Genomic DNA, 22,462 nt, shown 5'->3' with positions numbered 1-22,462 from the left:
TCTAACTGAAGGATGGCCCAATCCGCATCCCAATTACTTCACTCTACTGCTAACATTTGTTCCACTTTGGTCTTGTCCTTCAACACCAACTCTAAGTCTGTCTTGACCTTGTCCAGTTTTTCCCGAAAGTTTTAGCCTTGATCTCCTCGCACTGGTCAATCAAGTCGTTTCACTTCAATTCATGAGCGTTCTCCACCACTCGTTTATCCATAAACGCTTTATCCAGCTCTGCAGAATTCTCCTTCAACTTGCTACATTTACTTCCAAAGTTCATTCTTAAAGACCACCTCCAGTTTACAAATTTTGTCGACTTGACCCAATGAGAATAACTTTAATCCACACATGGGCCTATCTATCATGTAATGAGTGTCCATTTAAGAACATAAATAAATTATGAAGAATCTGATTAAGGATGAGAAAAGACTTGTTGCATATCTCGGCTGATGTGAAAATTAACTTGACACACAAATTAAACCCTATTTGTGATAATTGTAGTAGATATGTAAGTAGGGATCGTTCTAGACCGGGAATTAACTAGGGATGCTAATCAATACAAATAAGACTCAAAAACACTAAACTAGACTTTATAGACTCAAAACTAACTTTAAACACTTAAAACAGCAACCAACAATCAAAAATGCTCAATTTTAGACTCAACAAGTGTTCTGGACGAAAATAGGACTTGACTTGACTCAAAAGACTCAAGGAAAATAGGTTTTGACTCAAATATGAAGACTAAATGAAAGGGGGATTGTTTTTGACGAATTTTAAACTTAAAACAAAAACTTTATAGAAAACACTTTGGAAAAACGAATATAAGTGAAATAAATGGGTGAAAAGCTAGTTAGAGGGTCCTTCTCCACACATGATATAAGCATATGAACCAATTTCCAGTTATTATTCCTTTAGACTCTGAATGACAACGCCCCAAATTAGTTGCATCGCACAACTAACCCTCAGGTTTTCCTTATTTCATTGAATTGAATGAAAACGCATTACAACCAAATTATATTTTTCAAGTTCTTTTTATGAAACGCATAACAAAGATACAAATCAAAAGTCATTAAATTTTGTGAAAACCATAAGCATTGACAAGGCATTCATCAGTATGAAACGCATGAGACTCATACCAAAGATTTACTTAACGCGATTGTGACTAGCAACCTCCACTACTCATGAATATAAGTGAACAACTATTACGTGAAACCCCCTTATATTCTAGCATCAAATTTATGCATGCAAATTAAGTGTCAACCCCAACCCACATACATAAACCAGTTTTAATAACTTCGATAAGCAAATCACATTCATGCCTTAAGAAACAATAACTAGACGTAATCAATTCATATAAAACATATAATCATCGCTTCGAATTCACCTCCAACTAAAAAGAAATTAGTTCCTCATGTTCATCGTAATTAAAAACCAAATTAACATAAACATTAAACTAAGACTAAGGATAGAAATAACCAAGAAACGCTCCACACTCCAATGGCATGCACGGCACTCCCTTGGATGGCAGATTGCACAAGTCCTCATGTCCTTCCTTCCTTGTTTGCGGCACTAGGGTGTATAGGGTGAATTGTGGTGTTTTATGGCTGAAAGTATGAATGAATGAATGAGTGAGTGGATGATTTGAATGGTGCGGCATAGGGATATATTTATAAGCTAATTATGCACAATTAGTGAAGGAAAAGGATTGCCCAATCCCATAGAAAAAGGGTTAAGTCTAGGCAGAAACCAAAGGGGAATGGGATAGGTAATGCAAGGCATGGATTTAGGGCCTTCTAGAAGGATAGGTGCGGCACACATGTAGGGAGAAGATAAGGTGTTCTAGAAAGAATGTTTAGGGCAGATTCCTAAACCTAAAAGGACAAGGACATATGATATAGGTGTAGAGGAAGGATTGCAACTCCTAAACCTACAAGGAATGGTCCACATGCGGCAAACAAATGGATAAAGCTTCTAGAAACTGAAATAGGTGTTTAAATGTGTAATTAATCCCCTCTAATTAGCTAGATTTAAGTCCTAACTTGATTTGGATAGGATAGGATAGGATAATGTTAGAGTTAGGAAAGGATAAGGTTGGTTAGGACAAGATAAGATAAGGTTGGATAAGGTTCCTTATTTCTTGCCACTTCCTTATCTTCTTTGCATTAGGACTTCATCCACCAGATGTGTAGCTTTTCCTAGCCCTTCTTGACTTCAATTTCGTCCATCCTCTTTGCTCCATGGTTAAGCTATCCAATCCATGCCCAAAACTGCTCCATTTAGCTTCAAAATGCCCTTTCTTGCTCTTTTTTCCATTAGGACCTAAAAACATACGAAAATAGCTTAAAAGACTAAAATAAATAGTAATTAACTCACTAAATGCAAGGAAACAACACAACTAAGTACCATAAATATGCTCCTATCAAATTCCCCCACACTTAGCCTTTGCTAGTCCTCGAGCAAAATGAAATAAACAAAACAAACAAAACACAATCTAGACCTTCCAACATGTACCTCAGGGATTTCCAATGAACATGACACATTTAAAGAACACCACATACATAGATTTTAGTTATCCCTACCCTCAAGCATATACTTAACCATAGTTATCACACACTAGCTCCCATTTAATCAATAAAAACATGATTTTGAATGTAGTAACATGCCTTAGAGAATCCCCCAATTCCTCACTGGATACACTCTATTTTCACACTGATTTTCTGACTACACTCCCTACACTAGGTATATGTGAGAAGATTGATGTAAACATATAGACTAGCACCCACATATGTATAATCAAATAAGGCAATTTCCGGAATTATTAACATGTATATGATCTCATGAATGGAATGCCACTACTTAGACGCGAGAACTAAAGATACCATATGCTCAAATCAATTTTAAACTCCACTTATTGAAACACATAACACTCAAGATTGAAGTCAAAGGGATTGTAACGGGGCTAAGGTATTGGCTAACAAAGAAAGGGAAGATAAACAAAAGTTCTTAAAGCAATAGTAAGCAAAGTAATGAAATAAACACTTAGAATTCACTTTTGAATGCAAAAATCAACTTTGAACGCAAAAATCAACTTTGAACACCAAGGGAAGGTTCACACAAAACTTAGGGCCATATTCAAACTTTTTGGACCCTTTCTTCAACATCCAATACTTGTGAGTTCATTCTCACTTATTTTCAATCCTTTTCCTTCTTTTATTTATTTATTTATTTATTTAAAAAAAAAATTCCCGTGCCCTACTCTTCTTTTGGCACATAACCCATCCCTCCCCCTAAACTCCCATGAAAAATCCTTCCCCCACACTTGTTTTTCTGCAATTTTTAGATCAAATTCCCTCTAAGTCATGCTTTACTATACTTTAAGACAAGGGTATGGATAGTCCTAATCTAGGCTTAGGTAAGGATTATGTGGTTTAACAAAGAAAATAGGCTAAATAAGGCTCACAGGGGTTAAACATACAATACATATGCACAAGGGTAAGGCTTTTTGGCTCTGGTTTAACTAAACAACTTCATCTTATTATTTGTTATGCTAATCAATTTTATGCTTTGAATGAAATGGGCATGAGTTCTAGTATTTGGAACTATAGTGATGAAATGCATTCTAAGTAGTAACCAAGCAAAGAATGATGAGATCATGCAACGACTTTAGAAAACAAAAACATCAAGATTAATAACTCTCCAAATAAAGTTTAGGCTCAAGTCTCTCAGGGTTGTAGCGTTAGTTTGAGTTTCTTCCTTCAAGCATGTTACAAAAACTGATTTTTTTCCTTTGAGATTACATGTGAATTTGTAAATGTCAACTATAACCAAGCATAAACCAAAGAGCATATCAAACTTTCATCCATGTTTGTAACTTTCTTTAATAGTCATGCAATTAAAAACCAAATCCTCTTCATTGTGTTGGAAGGTACCCTAAGACACAAACAAACACAAAAAAAAACAAAAATGAGCTCTTTTTTATTATTATTTTTTTTTTCAAATTTTCGGATTTTCTGTTTAAGACACATAAAAACACTTAAAAACACACTAAAAACACTTAAAAACAGTGAAAAACAACTTTAGAAATGATAGGTGATAGAATCCCACGAATTTTCATGAAAAACACTTTGTTTACCCCCCCCCCCCCCCCCAACACTTAAACCAAACATTGTCCTCAATATTTTAAGCATAGACTCACAAACAAACAACCAAATAACACAACTAACAAACACGACAAACATGGCAAAGTAAAAGCAATAAAGAGTAGGGTTTAGGAACGCAAATCTGGTTGTGGAGTGTTGGAGCTTCCTAGTTCTTCTTTATTTGCATGGGGCCCACGGCATGGAAGCTTGCACCATCTACGACATGCTCTTCAAAGTTCTCATAGTATGGCTTCAACCGATGTCTGTTCACTTTGAACTCATGCCCGGTCTTTAAGCTTTGAATTTGGACTGCACCATAAGGAAATACATTAATAACAACAAACGGGCCAATCCATTTAGAACGTAATTTACCTGCAAATAAGCGAAGGCGGGAATTGAAGAGTAGCACTTTCTACCCTAGAACAAATGTCTTACTACGAATCATCTTGTCATGGAATGCCTTTGACTTCTCCTTGTAAATCAAAGCGTTCTCGTATGCTTCATGCCTTATCTCCTCAAGCTCGTTCAATTGAAGCTTCATATGGATTCCAGCGGCATCAATGTCCATGTTGAACATTTTGACGGCCCAATGTGCTTTGTGCTCCAATTCAACGGGAAGATGACATGGTTTCCCATAGATGAGCCAAAATGGGAACATTCCCATTGGTGTTTTGCAGGCCGTACGATATGCCCACAATGTATCATTCAAATGCAAGCTCCAATCCTTCCGGTTTAGCCCAACAATCTTCTCTAAAATTTGCTTGATTTCCCGATTAGAAACCTCGGCTTGCCTACTTGTTTGAGGATGATAAGGTGTTGCCAGTTTATGTGTGATGTTATATCTTTTGAGCAAAGCTTCAATGGTTCGATTGCAAAAATGGGACCCTCCATCACTTTGGCATTCCAAATCTAGCAAATATGTTAGTTTTGACAAAATCTACAACCACTTTTGAATCATTAGTACGGGTGGCTTTTGCTTCCACCCATTTTGATACATAATCAACCGCAAGTAAAATATAAAGGAAACAATGAGATGAAGGAAAAGGACCCATAAAATCAATACCCCAAACATCAAAGATTTCAACACCATAGATGGGTGTTTGCGGCATTTGGTCTTTTGGACCTATATTTCCGGTTCTTTGGCAACGATCACATGTTATGCAAAAAGTTCTAGCATCCTTAAATATAGTAGGCCAATAAAAACCACATTCAAGTACTTTACGTGCCGTCCTTTGAGTGCCAAAGTGACCTTCACATGCATAAGTGTGACAAAACGTTAAAATTGAATTAAACTCCGATTCATGCACACACCTACGAATGATTTGATCCGCGCAATATTTCCATAAATAAGGATCATCCCACACATAAAACCGAGCCTCCCTTTTAAGTTTATCACGTTGGTGTTTATTTAGGTTGCTTGGAATTTGTTTAGACACCAAATTGGCATACCATGGCTCACTTACCTCAATGGACATCAATTGCTCATCTGGGAATGTCTATGGGATATGTATAGCTTCTTCTTCATGTACCATGCGTGGTTAGCCACCACGTTTTCACTTCCTTTCTTGTCCCGGATTTCGATATCGAACTCTTGAAGTAGAAGCATCCAACGAATAAGCCTTGGTTTAACCTCCTTTTTGGTGAGTAACTACTTCAACACTGCATGATCAGTGTAAATTATAACTTTAGTACCAAGTAAATAAGAACGAAATTTATCTAAAGCGAAAACAACAGCAAGAAGTTCTTTTTCCGTTGTGGAATAGTTCAATTGGGCATCATTCAAGGTTCGGGATGCATAATAGATGACATGTGGCTGCTTGTTCTTCCTTTGGCCTAAAACAGCTCCTAATGCATAATCTGAGGCATCTCACATAAGCTCAAAAGGAAGGCTCCAATCTGGTGAAACAATGATGGGGGTCGAAGTGAGCATCTCCTTGAGGTGTTTGAAAGCTTTCTCACACTCATCATCAAACTTGAATGGCACATCCTTTTGGAGAAGTCAGCAAAGGGGGTTGGAAATTTTTGAAAAGTCCTTGATGAATCACCTATAGAATCCTGCATGTCCCAGAAAAGAACGAACCTCTCTAACCGAAGTAGGAGAGGGTAAGTAGCGTACAAGATCTATTTTTGATTTATCAACCTCAATCCTTTGGCCGAAATTATATGCCCTAAAACTATGCCTTGTTTTACCATGAAATGACATTTTTCCCAATTTAAAACAAGGTTAGTTTCAATGCATCGTTCTAAGATTAAAGTGAGATTATGTAAACAATCGTCAAACGAATCACCAAATACACTAAAATCATCCATGAAAACTTCAATTATTTTCTCCACAAAATCTGAAAATATACTTACCATGCATCTTTGAAAGGTGGCCGGTGCATTACATAAACCGAATGGCATGCGACGATAAGCAAAAGTACCAAAGGGACACATGAAAGTGGTCTTTTCTTGGTCATCCGGAGCTATGACAATTTGATTATGTGCCGAATAACCATCAAGAAAACAATAAAAAGAATGACCGGCTAACCTTTCAAGCATTTGATCAATGAACGGCAAAGGGAAGTGGTTCTTCCTTGTGGTGGCATTGAGCTTCCTATAATCAATGCAAACTCTCCAACCTGTTTGGATACGTGTTGGCATAAGCTCATTCTAGGCATTCTTCACCACCATCACTCCGGATTTCTTTGGCACAACTTGAACTGGTGAAACCCAACGACTATCTGAAATAGGATAAATCACTCCACAATCAAGTAATTTGATAACCTCTTTTTTCACAACTTCCATCATTGGAGGGTTGAGTCGACGTTGAGCCTCTCGAGTTGGTTTAGCCCCCTCCTCTAGAAGTATGCGATGCATGCATGTTGTAGGGCTAATTCCCTTAATGTCGGCCAAGGTCCATCCTATGGCTGTTTTGTGCTCTTTCAACACTCAAACCAATTTCTCATCCTCCATTGCTATGAGTGATGAAGAGACAATGACGGGCAACATTTCTTTGTCTCCCAAATAGACATACTTCAAGTGACTTGGCAATGGTTTAAGTTCAAGAACGGGTGCCAGAATCACTGAAGGCAACAACTTGTTAGTAGAAACGGGAATTGAAATTGGGTTTGGAGGCTTACTTTGATATGTGTCAATGATTCAAGTGCGGCCACCATCTCGCCTACTTCATCATCATGCACGGCCAGATTGGGTTCTACACCTATTCCATCGGCAATTGTGGTTTCAAGTGGGTCTTTGTCCAACGAATCAAGAAAATCTTGTGCCAAAGACTCAAGTATATCAATAGAGAAACAAGAATGATCATCCTTAGGATATTTAATAGTTTTAGAAAGATTGAAATCAATAACTTCCCCATCAAATTCCATCGTTAAAGTTCCTTTGAACACATCGATCTAGGTGCGGGCTGTTTTCATGAAAGGTTTCCCAAGTAGGATCGGCAATGGTGTAGAATGGGTTGAGTCCTCCATGTCAAGCATGTAAAAGTCCTCCGGAAAGATCAAATTGTTAACCTGCACCAACACGTCTTCCAAAACTCCTTTTAGATAAGCATTAGAACGATCGACCAATTGAATAATCACACCATCGTTTTTAAGTTCTCCCAAGTTCATAGATGCATAAATGGAGTAAGGCATGACATTAATTGAAGCTCCTAAATCTGGCACAATAACACAAGGAATTGTAAAACTACCCGGATCTTTGCATTTAGGTGGTAGTTTTCTTTGTAACACAGCCGAAATATTCTCACTTACTTGGACCACCTCTTTGTTCAAAATCCTCTTCCTTGTTGTACTAAGCTCTTTCAAAAATTTCGCATACTTAGAAACTTGCTTAATTGCATCAAGGAGCGGGATATTGACTTGAACTTTCCTAAAGGTTTCCAGAATGTCCTTCTCATTCTCTTCTATCTTTGATTACCTAAATCTACTAGGAAAAGGAACATTGGGTGGAATAGGGTTAGAATTAATCAAATTGAACCCAACTTACTTCTAGTGGCCGAATTCGATGAATTGGATGCATTAGGGTCCATAGGTGCTTGCGGTAAGGATGTTTCTACCCTTGTTGTGGCTTTGCTTGGTTCCTCCTCTTCCAATTACAGCTTCTCATCTTCATTTGGACTTGTTTTGGAAGGTTTTGGATTAGTGCCAACTTCTTTTCCACTTCTCAATGTGATTGCTTTGGCAGATTCAAAACCTCCATTTGGATCGACAATGGTTGAGCTAGGAAACTTGCCTTGGTCTCGGAATTGTCCTACAAACTCCGCAATCTGCCCAATTTGCTTCTCCAAGTGATCCACCCTTTTGTCTTGGTTTTGCATCGCTTTGTTTTGATTCTCTTACCCCTTAGAAAAATTGGTTAGTAATTGTTGTCCAAAGACGTACCTTGATTGTTTTGCGCATGTTGTGCTTGGTTTGGATTGGGGCCGTATGGCTTGGTGTAGAACCCCGGGGGATGTTGTCTAAATCCTCCTTGTTGTGGAGGTTGTTGAGGCTCCCTCCACTTGAAATTTGGGTGATCTCTCCAACCCGGATTGTATGTGTTGGAATATGGATCATTCCTTGGCTGATTTTGGCTTGGAAATCCAATGGCATTTGCACTCTCCCATCCCCCATTCTCAATCAATTGAGGGCACTTGTCCGAAGGATGTCCTTGGATAGAACATACGCACATACAATTGGTCCTTGTATCCTCATTCCTTCGGCCATCTGAGACACAATAGAAGTAAGAATAGCTAATTGAGATTGAATGTCGGATTAGGAACTTACCTCATGCACTTGCTGCCGTGGGGTGTCTCTTTGTCCAACACCTTCATATTGTTGTGCATTCAAGGCTCGATTTGCAATTAAAACCTTGGCAACCACGGGTGTTTTGTCAACCAAAGCACCTCCCACCGAGGCATCTAGCATTTGTCACTCAATTGGAAGGAGTCCTTCGTAGAAATATTGAATTAGAAGCTCTTCCTTCATTTGGTGTTGAGGGCATGATGCAACTAGAGTCTTAAAACGTTCATAATATGTTGGAAAAGACTCCCCTTGGTCTTGGTGAATGCCACTAATTTTCTTCCTCAAAAAATCACTCTCGAAGTTGCGAAGAATTTCTCTAAGAATGCCTGCTTCATGCTTTCCCACGAAGTGACGGTTCCAGGTGCCAATTCGTATAACCAATCTTTAGCCTTTTCTAGAAGAGAGAATGGAAAGGCCTTCATCTTCAAAATGTTCCCATCGACATTGATGGGTGTCATGCTTGAACATACCACTTCAAACTCCTTAAGATGCTTGTTTAGATATTTCATGGACAAACCATGGTATTTTGGAATGTGATGCAACAAGCTAGACTTCAACTCAAACTCATCGGTCTTGCCTTGGGCGGCCATAGGATATTGATGAACAAAGGCACGACATTGTCTAGTCTCGAGGCCAAAAGTTCTTTGATTGTTCGATTGTCCACCGCCATGCTTTCTTCTTCTTCAAATTCAGATTCGGAATCTGAACTTGAACTAGGTGGATTAGGCTCTGGTTGCTACCTCTTCCTTCTTAATGTTCGTTCAAAATCGTCGTCAAAATCTAATATGTTTACACGAATAGGTTGAGAACGACGAGTCATAAACCAGTAACTAAAATAAAGAACACAACAAATCAGCAACCAATCTAAAGGGTACGGCAAACTTAAAGAAAGACACAAAGGCACTAAAAAGACACTACACAAACAAAAGGGATTAGCAAGTTTGCTAATCCCCGGCAACGGCGCCAAAATTTGATGTGAAATTAACTTGACACACAAATTAAACCCTATTTGTGACAATTGTAGTAGATATGTAAGTAGGGATCGTTCTAGACCAGGGATTAACTAGGGATGCTAATCAATACAAATAAGACTCAAAAACACTAAACTAGACTTTATAGACTCAAAACTAACTTTAGACACTTAAAACAGCAACCAACAATAAAAAAAAGGCTCAATTTTAGACTCAACAAGTGTTTTGGACGAAAATAGGACTTGACTTGATCAAAAGACTCAAGGAAAATAGGTTTTGACTCAAAAATGAAGACTAAATGAAATGGGGATTATTTTTGACGAATTTTAAACTTAAAACAAAAACTTTATAGAAAACACTTTGGAAAAACGAATTTGAGTCAAATAAATGGGTGAAAGGCTAGTTAGAGGGTCCTTCTCCACATATGATATATGCATATGAACCAATTTCCAGTTATCCAGTTATTATTCCTTTAGACTCTAAATGACAACGCCCTAAATTAGTTGCATCACACAACTAACCCTCAGGTTTTCCTTATTTCATTGAATTGAATGAAAATGCATTACAACCAAATTATCTTTTTCAAGTTCTTTATATGAAACACATAACAAAGATACATATCAAAAGTCATTAAGTTTCGTGAAAACCATAAGCATTGACAAGGCATTCATCAGTATGAAACGCATGAGACTCATACCAAGGATTTACTTAACGCGATTGTGACTAGCAACCTCCACTACTCGTGAATATAAGTGAATAACTATTATGTGAAAACCCCTTATATTCTAGCATCAAATTTATGCATGCAAATTAAGTGTCAACCCCCAACCCACATACATAAACCAGTTTTAATAACTTAGAGAAGCAAATCACATTCATGCCTTCAGAAACAATAACCGGACGTAATCAATTCATATAAAACATATAATCATGGCTTCGAATTCACCTCCAACTAAAAAGAAATTAGTTCCTTATGTTCATCATAATTGAAAACCAAATTAACATAAACATTAAACTAAGACTAAGGACAGAAATAACCAAGAAACGCTCCACAGTCCAATGGCATGCACGACACTCCCTTGGATGGCAGATTGCACAAGTCCTCATGTCCTTCCTTCCTTGTTTGCGGCACTAGGGTGTATAGGGTGAATTGTGGTGTTTTATGGCTGAAAGTATGAATGAATGAATGAGTGAGTGGATGATTTGAATGGTGCGGCATAGGGCTGTATTTATAGGCTAATTATGCACAATCCCATAGAAAAAGGGTTAAGTCTAGGCAGAAACCAAAAGGGAATGGGATAGGTAATGCACGGCATGAATTTAGGGCCTTTTAGAAGGATAGGTGCGGCACACATGTAGGGAGAAGATAAGGTGTTCTAGAAATAATGTTTAGGGCAGATTCCTAAACCTAAAGGGACAAGGACATATGATATATGTGTAGAGGAAGGATTGCAACTCCTAAACCTACAAGGAATGGTCCACATGCGGCAAACAAATGGATAAAGCTTCTAGAAACTGAAATAGGTGTTTAAATGTGTAATTAATCCCCTCTAATTAGCTAGATTTAAGTCCTAACCTAATTTGGATAGGATAGGATAGGATAGGATAATGTTAGGGTTAGGAAAGGATAAGGTTGGTTAGGACAAGATAAGATAAGGTTGGATAAGGTTCCTTATTTCTTGCCACTTCCTTATCTTCTTTGCATTAGGACTTCATCCACCAGATGTGTAGCCTTTCCTAGCCCTTCTTGACTTCAATTTCGTCCATCCTCTTTGCTCCATGGTTAAGCTATCCAATCCATGCCCAAAACTGCTCCATTTAGCTTCAAAATGCCCTTTCTTGCTCTTTTTGCCATTAGGACCTAAAAACATACGAAAATAGCTTAAAAGACTAAAATAAATAGTAATTAACTCACTAAATGCAAGGAAACAACACAACTAAGTAGCATAAATATGCTCCTATCATCGGCTTGTAAAATTTCTTCTATCAAAATATGGTGCTGGCTTCTCTGAGTTATGTTCAGGCAATAGATGCACAGACCAGCACTTATGCGTACTCTACGTTATTAAGTTTCTTGTGTTGGATAGAAGTTCATGACGATTCCATATTATCTTTAGAAAGAGCGAAGGTTAGATCGACTACTTAACTATAGCTGTGATTGTGGAGGAGAAGCTTACGTCTTTGGCATGCATCGAGACTGGCCGAGGTTGGGTGGCTGCTAAAATACCAAATAGAATTGGAGTAGACTAAGGCTTGAGGATTATTATCTCAACGAGAGTTGGGTTTGGTTGTTATTTCTATTATGGTTGTTGTTGATGTTGTTGCCATTGTTGTTGTTGTTGTTGTTGTGGTTATTATTATTGTTCTTCCAGGATTTTGATGAATGCCTCGCCATCATTGGACGACTTCTCTCTCTTCCTCTTCTTTAACACCTTGAGTAATGGTTGTTGTTGTTTCACCTCCCATTTCTTGCCTCAAACTATGCAAAACCTCTAGCCTTGAAGGCTTATCGGTTCTTTAGCAAGAGACTTTCAAACCTCCATCTTCAGCTGACTTCCTTTTCCTAAGAAATCCTTTTCCAAACTTCTCCACATACGGCATTGATGGATTTCTTCTTCTTCCTCTAATCGAGTTTTGGCATATCCAAAGCTCTGATGGATTAGACTCCCTTTTTGATATCTTTGGCCTCGATCTAGAGTGGCTCCAAAATAAGAATCTCATAGTTGTTCTTGATGATGACACTCATGGACCTCATTCTTCTTTGGGGCAATGAGCCATCTCCAATTTCAATGCTCTATCGGGATAACTTGGAATGCCTTGTCAATCAGGTTTGGCTGAACAATTCGATATTCCTTACATCGTTGTCACACTTCAAATCCACGGAAGGAATAATCCAGATTTTGACTCCAAAGATGTCGCCCTCCCAATCTTTGACCACCACAAGAACATCCTTATACCAATCTTTGTCGTGTTTGGGCAGATCAGTGATGTACATATCCCAGAGAAGGCTTGGTCTTGATTGGAAGAAGTATTGGGTATTGAAGTTCTTCCTCATGGTGTACAACATACATAATTCCTGAAGTTCGAGCTTCACTCTATACCACTTACAAGCTATTCTTTGGTATTATGCCAGAGTAAAGTTATAGAGAAAAACGTTGTACTAAATCAAATTTCCCTTAAAAGATTGGAGAAGGGGAATTTCAAGCCCAAGTCTAGGTACCAGGGGTGAATCCTGGTACATGGTTGCTCTGCGTAGAAGGTTCCAGCAACGATGCAAGAATATATGTGGCTACTTCTTTCTTGCATCCGTTCAAAATATCTCAGCGTTGAAGGGTGAAGGCATAACAGTCTCTTGACTGTGCACTATGATCATGGAGGGGGGCTCAAAATGGGTATTGTAGTTGGTTGTCAGTGCCAGATGAGTGTTGGATGAGGCCATTTGTTTGAAGAAGATTGAAGGAAAAAGGTTTTAAAAAGTTTGAAGCTTGGAAATGAGGCTGAGTAAGCAAATTTGAAGTTTGGAAGGATTAGAAACCTTTGAGAGCATAAGAATGAAGAAGATCCAAAGATATTTATAGGGGATTGCACAAAATCATCTCACCATTGAATTCAAAACGTCTCACCTCGAGATATGTGCATTTGACGGTCAAAATCACTCGGTAATGCTGAAAGTAGTTGTAGACATGTAAATTTCATTGCATACAAATGATGCATTAAAAAGCTCCACGTGGCATATGACTCATCACAAATGTACAAGTTATCAATGACATGTGGTACAAATCAAGCAAAGGAATAATAAAACCTCCTTAAAATTCGGCAAAGGGGAAGAAGTCTCCTTAAAATCGGCAAGGGGCACAAATTGCCCCTAAAGCCGGGAAGAAAGCTAAATCATCTTCACAAAACAAGTAAGAATTGAAGATTGCTCACAAAATAGGCAAGAAAGCCCTATAGATTTTGGCCAAGCAAGGGAAAGTGGCTGAAATTAAGACACAAAACGTGCCTAAATTCTCCCATGGACGAATCAAGACACAAATCAAAGCCAAATCCATCCAAAGGCAAGCTTTGAGAAGTTTATATGTACAAGGTCCTCAAACATTCAAGGTGGACAATTTCTACATTGAAGGGCCGAAATTCTCACAATAGGATAACCTCTGCCAAATCTTTGAAGACTAATATGTTGCTAAAGCTCTCTTCGAAGAATGTACAACCAAAGCCGAAGCTTTCTTTCGACCAAAGGTGAAGCATTCCCTTGAAGAATCAACAAGCACTTGTCCCGATTCCTTCAAGACTTTGTTGCAAGCTTAAAACTTGTAACAACGTTCGATTCAAGATCAAGTCGCCAAGACCCTTGAATCAACAAAATCCCACATCAACATCATGTTTGCCGCAGGTCATACACAAACCTAAAGGTGAAGATTATCCATGCATTGTTTCAAGCTCAAAACTTGAAGCAATCGTTCAATCCTTCATCCGAGATCAAGTCCTCATGACCCTTTGATCAACAACCTACGCATCTACATCAAATTTGAAGATTGAATCAGAGGAAAATTGTAAACAGAGATTGTAACCCTACAAATTCATCAATACAAATCTACTTTGTACACGTGTTCTCATTTCATTCGTTACAGAATTTTCATGTTTACAGCAGTTCCTCATTTTTCGTGCACACGTGAGCTAATGTCTCTCATAAATCCTGTCTTTATAGCACAATTTTTTTTTTTGAGATAATACATTTGAATCCAGAGCGTCTCTACTACCTTGCAACGATAACGAGGCCGAATCACCATGTGTAAAAATAATACAAAGCGTTATGTACTCTGATTTACTATAAAAAGCATGGTTTTTGGTAATTATCCATGTTCAAGAAGAACGTCCATTCAAATTTATAGTTAGGGGCAATTTTGGGACCATATTTTTCAAGGCCATAGTTCGGAATACGCGTACCTTATAAGTCTGATCATGGACTCAACAGCTTCAATTTTGAGTTACTCAAACGGACCATCGATGCCACCACATCTTGCTGTACTCTGGAAAGGTAGGTGAAGTTTGCCAACTTCATTGAGATTGATCATTCTTGTAAAGCAAGACACGAAAACCTGATCCGACTGGGGATCAGATGAGTTTCCTATTTTTGGAGATTCCTACAATCTAGGAACTAGCATGCGCTGCAAGTAATCATACTTCTAAGAGGACACAATATCTAATCCTCGATACCCTCTTGGATTCTTCCGATTTAATATGGATTCTATATCATGAAAGTTCTATCTCCCGATGTGTATAAATACCCTCATCTAGGGCATAACTCTAGTAACGCAATTCACTCATGCAACCCTCATCTAGGGCATAACTCTAGTAATGCAACTCACTTGTGCATACTCTTTGCTTATTCTCTTACCCACTACTTAAGTCTCAATATTGCTTACTAACTTGGCCGCCGAAGTACTTTTGGCTAGTGTCCCACCGGTACCCTAGGTTAATCATGGTTATTTGTTCTATTACAGGTATCTAGATTTGCATAGCTCCTCCATCCATGTCGGTGCACGAGTTTGGTTTTAACAAAGATTATTTGCCAAAGAAATGTTCCAAGACAAATAAGGCCGAAACATGTCCTCAAGCGAAGACACCATGTTAATTGTTATGGTTATCAAAGATACCGCTGATATGGAACAATCCCATTCAACTCAATAGGTCAAGTTAAAAGTTGAAATTGGCAAAGTGATTGTCTCAGGAGCAAAATAACTTGGACTACTTTTCAGTTGAAAAATAAGAATATTTGAAGATATCATTTATTATTTTACGTCAATGTCTAAAACAAAATCATATTGAAGACAGTGAAATGAAGAGATCTCGGCTCGGGATAAAGTATTATTGGCCCCCTCCATCATAGTTAGCCACTTTTATTCTTGCTTGTAAGACATTTATTTTCATAGTTAGCCACTTTTATTCTTGCTTGTAAGACATTTATTTTCTTAACCATTCAGCTATTTAGGCCGATGCTTAAGAAAATAAGGGGGCAACAATCAGCTGTTTGCATAAAAAAAATTTAAAAAAAAAAAACCAAGAACCAATACAATTTTAATGGGTGTTGTTTAGAACGAAGTTGAAAAGAGTTTACAAAAATTCGACATGTGGCAGGGGTGACATTTTGGCGTGTCAGGACATAATGGTGGCTTGCAGCGCTTGGTTTGAGGTCATAAATGAAATTTTGTGATGGAGGTTGATTGGTGACGACATTTCAAAATCCTTTGGTCACTATTCGTGACTGAAGATTTCAAAAGCGAGGGGAGCAATGTTTGGGCCTAAAGTCCTGGGTTTGGGTTGAGTTGGTTGACAACCCATAAAGGAGGTTGTGAGTCTCAACCCAGTAATGTATTGTTGGTGGCGTGGTCAAGTCTTAGATGAAGTACGACTATTTAAGGATCATGCTTGGTTTCTAATATGGTCAAATCCTAAAAAAAGTAAGATTGTTTGAGGATCAAGATAGGTTTATGGGTAAATTATGAATTAATCGCATAATAAAATTAGATTTGGAATCCCAATTCAAATCGAAGAAGGTGAGATTCAGTGGTAATGAAGTTTTATTAGAAAATAATTTGAGGATAATTTCAAGTGCATCAAGAGAACAATCCAAAAATTTGCAATAGTACCAGACTCTCCAACCTGAACATCACCAATTTCATTGCATCCTTGTGTGAGGTATAGGTTCACTGAAAATGATGGAGGTCCCATCAACCCCAAAAATTTTGATCTTACTTAATCTTTCTAGTTGGCAGAGATGGCACCCACATACGGTTAAAAACAAAAGCAGTTTCACATGTTCAAGTAACTTAAATAAGACACAATTAGGTAATTGATTAGTGGGTAATAAAAGCCACGTGGATACACATAGCAAGCTGATAAAAACATATGCGACAACATGCAATTTTTCTTTTGAGTGATGTTGTCTATATATTATCTTTCACCTTTTATGCATTTTTAAAATTTTTTTATTATCAGATTGAATAAATTGAAAAAGATGGATGATTAGAAAATAATAACAAATGTGCGTGAGAGATAAAAATAAGTGTTTGAATAGCACTATCATTTTTTTATGATACGTATCACTAGGTAGTACGTAAATACGGTTATATCCTTAAATATAAAAGAGATACAACGAATCTTTAAAACAGCTAAATCTTAGATAAAACATGTACCACTTAGTTATATAACCAGAACGATAATTTTTGCAATTTATACATTTTGCAACTCAAAACTATATGATATGTAATAAGTACTTAGGTAGGACCGAAATGACACATTAGGGTTAAAACACATGCATCGACTATAAAAGAGGAGACGTGAAAATGCAGATTTTAGGCTTAGGGTTTTGTTTTGTAGGGGTAGACTAAATATTTATTCTGAAAACATACATATGCATAATACATGCATGTTGTTTTTTCTTTATCTGTATGTTTGGTAAGGCATATATATAAAATACATTACCGGGACAAAAATGAAAATTGCATAAAAAAAGTATAATAATATAACGAGAAGAACGATAATGACGTTTATATGTCTACAACATAAAGTTGTGTTATACTTAGTTATCATTATGTATGGTTATTTAGTGTGGAAAAGGTTATTTAAATAGGGGATTTAATATTTGTTGGTTCTTATTTTAGTTTTGATGGTTGCAGCAAACCTAAGATGTTGTTGAACTGATCCGTCCAAACAAGGATTTCGTTTGCTTTCTTCTTCTCCTTTCTTTCTTTCTTGCAAACAGTGTTTTGCACTGAAGAAAATAGAAAGTGGAAGAAAGATTTGCAAAAGAGTAATAAAGAGTGGTAATTAAAGTATGTAGAGGATAACAGCAGGTAGATTAGATAGCTACATCATGATTATTTCCATCTAAATTTTCTGCAGAGAGAGACTGAAAGATTCTCTGAGGTTCTTCAATAATAACCCCCGATTTTTATATATTTTTTTCTGGTATTTTATACCAAGTTGCTGACCTTGTCAAACATTGCTAGGGTAAAATATTTTCAAATATCATCATAGACTCATAGTTTAATTTTGGATAAAAAGCAAAGAAAGTGGGTAGTTAACCAACTTACCATGGCATAATTAAACCTAACCCTGGGATTAATTTTGTGAACAGAATTTAAAAAAGGTTTTGACATGTAGAACAATAATTAGCTCATATGCTTTGGTTTAGTTTATGGGTAGTGCTATCTATGCATTTTTTTTTTTTTTTTATTTTATATCTTTTTCAATTTTCAATCGTCAGATTGATTAAATTAAAAAAAATTAATGAAAAAAATTAATAAAGATGTATGAGAAACAAAAATAGATGTGTAAATAATATTGTCCTTATATGTTTTGCTTGGTTTTTTGTTTTTATTTTTTAGTATTTTCAAATGTTTTTTAAAAGTGACGGTGGTGATGGTTCTCTTACCTTTATAGTACCATTCAACAACCATCATCCCTGATTTGGTTGCTTGCCCACCTCACAATATTCCAATAAACATATATATATATATATATATATATATATATATATATATATCTCATTCACTGAATTAATTTAATTTTAACTTGATTAAATATATCTCCTTTTCCTCCTTTCACACTGTGAACCAAGGCCACAACTCTCCTCTCATTTGACTAGTTGCTCTCTCTCTCTCTCTCTCTCTCTCTCTCTCAGAAACACCTACGTCTACCCCACGCTGATCTTTTGAGTGGAACCTTGAACACAGAAGCAGCTTCTCTTTTAGAGAAGAGAAAAGGCTTAAAGAACAACCCCTTTTACTCTCTCTCTCTCTCTCTCTCTCTCTCTCTCTCTTATCTTCTCTATATTGAAACCCTAATTGACCTTTAACCCAAAAATAGTAAAAGGAAGAGGAGCAATCTCTGATCGATAATACTAATAGCTTTCATTTCTTTGTGTAACAGTCTCTTTCTGCAACCATCAATTTTCATGATCCGTGTCTGCATCCGTGGCCGCTGTGTGGGTTGTTTATTATTCTCTTCCTCACTACGCTCGCATACGGCATACCCTTCTGCAGCTCCAGGACAAACAACCCACCAAGCTCTGTCCTCTCCCGGCCCTCCCTTTCAGATCTCACAGCTTTCGTTAATTCCAGCAGACATGCATACATATGGCTTCTTGTAGTGGTACTTTTCTCAACAGCTTAGCTCACACCTCTCTCTCTCTCTCTCTCTCTCTCTCTCTCCCCCTCTCTCTCTGTGCCTCTGTTTGTTTGGTAGCTTGCTCTTCTTAAATGAGTTTGTATTTTAAGTAACCAAATCTCTCTACTCCTTCATATCTTTGTCCCCTTTTACGTATTTCCATCTCTCTCTCTCTCTCTCTCTCTCTCTCTCTTATGGATTCTGGTAATAGTGGGAGTTTGCAATCCTCCAGCGGCGGCGATGACGAGTACGACTCGCGCGCCGAGTCAATCTCAGCCTTGCTCAGTAACCCACCGAGTCAACTCGGTCCCATGTCTAACCCACCACCACATCACCACCACCACATGGACCCTTTGTCAAACATGTTCGATCCGTTATCATCCAGGCTCACCAACCCAAACCCACTCCTCAATTTCGACATGATGTGGTCCAAAACCCTAAGATCCGACCCCAATCCCATCGATCTCGGCGGCCTCAGCCAACCCTTTTTGACCAATCCCAGTATCAACCAATTAGGACAAAACAGAGGCGGCGCCGCCGCCGGCGGAGGAGGAGGCGGGTCGTCTACATTTGCGGCGCTTCAGATCCCACATGATCATCAAAACATTTCGGCCTCTTCTTCGGCTCCCGACAACCAAACCCACAACAACAACATGAATAACAACAACGGCGTCGTTCGGAATCCGAAGAAGAGGTCGAGAGCGTCGAGGCGAGCACCGACGACGGTCCTGACAACAGACACCACAAATTTCAGAGCCATGGTTCAGGAATTTACAGGTATCCCTGCTCCTCCATTTTCTTCTTCCTCGCCTTTCCCGAGGAGCAGATTGGACCTTTTTGGCAGTGCTGCGGCTGCCTCTTCATTGATGAGATCAGCAGCAGGAGGAGGAGGAGGAGGAGGTGGTGGTTTGGGTTTGGACGCTTCTCCTTCATACCTTTTGAGGCCTTTTGCTCAAAAAGTGACACACCAACCGCCATCTTCATTGCTTGATCCCGTTAGTTCAACCTCCACAAATCACAATCTCCTCAATCTGCACAACCAAAACCCTTCATCATCGTCTTCTTCACAAGTTCTCAATTTCCAATCCCTTTTTCAATCCCAGCAACAAAATCCTAAATACCCATTAATTTCCATTAATTCACCACCTCATCATCATCAAGCAGGCTCTTTGGGGGGCCCTCATCATCAACATTTTGGCTTGACTCAACAGCAGCAGCAACAGCTTAATGTTAATGCGCTTTCCAACAACAATATCGTATCCTCCTCGGACGCCGCGCTTTCCAGGCACGACATTAGTAATGGTCCAAGTTGGGGTACTGGCGGAACTGGGTCCAACAAGAACATCGACAACAACAATGTGGTTGATCATCAAAGACTAATGAGTTCTATCAATGGAAATTACGGCAATGGGAAACTCAACTACTCGGCTACTGGTTCTTCGTCGAATATTGTGCTTCATGGCGGTAATGTGCCTCCAACAACAATTGCCGCTGCTACTACTACTACCGCCACTCGAAGCGAAGGTATGGTGGAATCATGGATTTGCTCCTCAGATTAGGCTTTTTCACCACCAAAATTATTACACTAAAATTCACCAAATCATGTTCTGTGGGTTATCCTCCCTCCGTTTTAACCATGACCACCACCAACAATTAAATTATGAGGACACTTTTTATTTCCCTTTACTCTTCTTTCTTGAATTATATGTAAATAATAGACTCCCTCTCGCTTTCTTTTTGTTCATACTTCATACACGAGCCATTTATATATTGTAACTCCAATACTAAAATGCTAGTTGTTGATAGAAATCATGTGTGTTCATATATGGCTCTGATCAAGTTTGACCACTGTTGTAAGGTTTAATCTGAATGCATGGTTCCTCCCCGCACATCATTTTTCATAAATGATCGTTTAGTTAAAATTTCAGCCATTCTTTATTGTTTTTTTATGCTTAGTAGAGCAAAGTTACAGATCTATGGAATATCATCAATCAGATAAATAGAATATATTTAATCAATAAAAAATAAATACCCCATGAACAGGTTTCAATTGCTTTCCTCGTACCTTCACTTATGCTAAATATGTTATTTGAATCTTATCTGAAACCAAGCGGCCGCAAAATATTTTAGTACAGCTACTACTGTACCGCACCAAATGGCCTGAGAAGTGAGCATTGTCTGCTTGCTTGCTGTAGGATTCCCCTACCCTTTAATTTCATATTAATCTTTCAAATTTCAGTTTTTATTTATAATTAATTTGTTGAATATTTTATGTCATGTCTTGGAGTGATTGGTGGCGGGATTTAGGGTATGGTTAGCCGCCGCAATCTCTTATCATACGAATCAAATATCTTTCATGTGCGTGTGTTTTCCAGTTCTTTCCTTCTTTTCCTTTTCTTTATTGTATTTCTTTTTTTTTATTTATATTAAAATTGAAAGATTGATACCCAGCAGTTTTTTTCATGAGGAATGAGGATCGTCCATGGCATACGTTGCACTCCATTAAATGCGCATATAACTTTAGCTCGGTTCACACTTAAATATCTCCATGCTTCTACTGAAGCAAAAGATAATAAATAAAAATACAACACTTAATGCCATGTACTTCCGGAACAAAGTCATATGAACTCTTTTTAGTTGTCTTTAAGCTACATCCACATAAATTTCGATTATTGTCTTTTTTTTACAACCACGGAAAATGAATTCTGAATTCCTTCCTTCCCTTCTTGTTTTAGGCTTAAATATCAAATATTCTCTGTGGTATACGATAAAACCTCTATTGATAAAAAATAATATTAGTCATAAAAAGAATTTTGGTTCAGCTTGGGCTGTGTATATATGAATAAACTTTACACCGTAATACGTTATAATTTGAGACAAGGTGTGTGTTTGTCTTTAATGTCTACATAACATTAAGGAGTAACCTCATAATAGTCACAAACTGGTTTGATCCCAACATTATTAGGAGGATGGTGCTTGTCGCTAAAACTGTCAATTTGTTTGACAGACATAGATAGCTAAATGATTTTTTTTCAAAACGATTTAAAATATTTTAAAATCCAACAAAATCAAACCTACCAAAAATAGGACTAACAACAGTATAAACATACCAATAAATAATGAGTACAAAATCAAACGTGCCAAAACTGAAAATAATGTACCAATATCAACATATATACCAAATCAAACGTACCAAAACATACCAATCAATATTTTTTACAAATTCAAACATACCCAACGATAATATACACATAATATGTTGTACCTGCTAATAGTTTGTCAACAACTATAAATAAATAAAAATGCGAAGAAAAATAGTCCGACAAAAAAAAAAATGAAAAAATTACTGTGGATCAACAACGATTTGGAAAAAAAAAAAATCCATAAAATCAAACCATTTGGAAAA

General features: G+C 37.6%; 1 protein-coding gene across 1 annotated transcript; it reads left to right on the top strand.

Annotated features, from left to right (window-relative positions):
- The first annotated feature begins 18,518 nt into the window (after positions 1–18,518).
- On the top strand, positions 18,519–20,880 carry LOC137743355 (uncharacterized). Its single transcript, XM_068483239.1, has one exon. It carries the CDS (start codon positions 19,251–19,253, stop codon positions 20,613–20,615), a length of 1,365 nt encoding a protein of 454 aa, XP_068339340.1. The 5' UTR covers positions 18,519–19,250; the 3' UTR covers positions 20,616–20,880.
- Positions 20,881–22,462: the final 1,582 nt, after the last annotated feature.

Source organism: Pyrus communis, chromosome 1, assembly GCF_963583255.1.
Source record: "Pyrus communis chromosome 1, drPyrComm1.1, whole genome shotgun sequence".
Classification (NCBI taxonomy): domain Eukaryota; kingdom Viridiplantae; phylum Streptophyta; class Magnoliopsida; order Rosales; family Rosaceae; genus Pyrus; species Pyrus communis.
The sequence above is the reverse complement of the archived record's forward strand: the minus strand, read 5'-3'. Positions and strand labels throughout refer to the sequence as shown.

Bases quoted from the DNA above. Each gene is read 5' to 3' on its own strand.
- LOC137743355 (XM_068483239.1), top strand. From the start codon at position 19,251: ATGGATTCTGGTAATAGTGGGAGTTTGCAATCCTCCAGCGGCGGCGAT.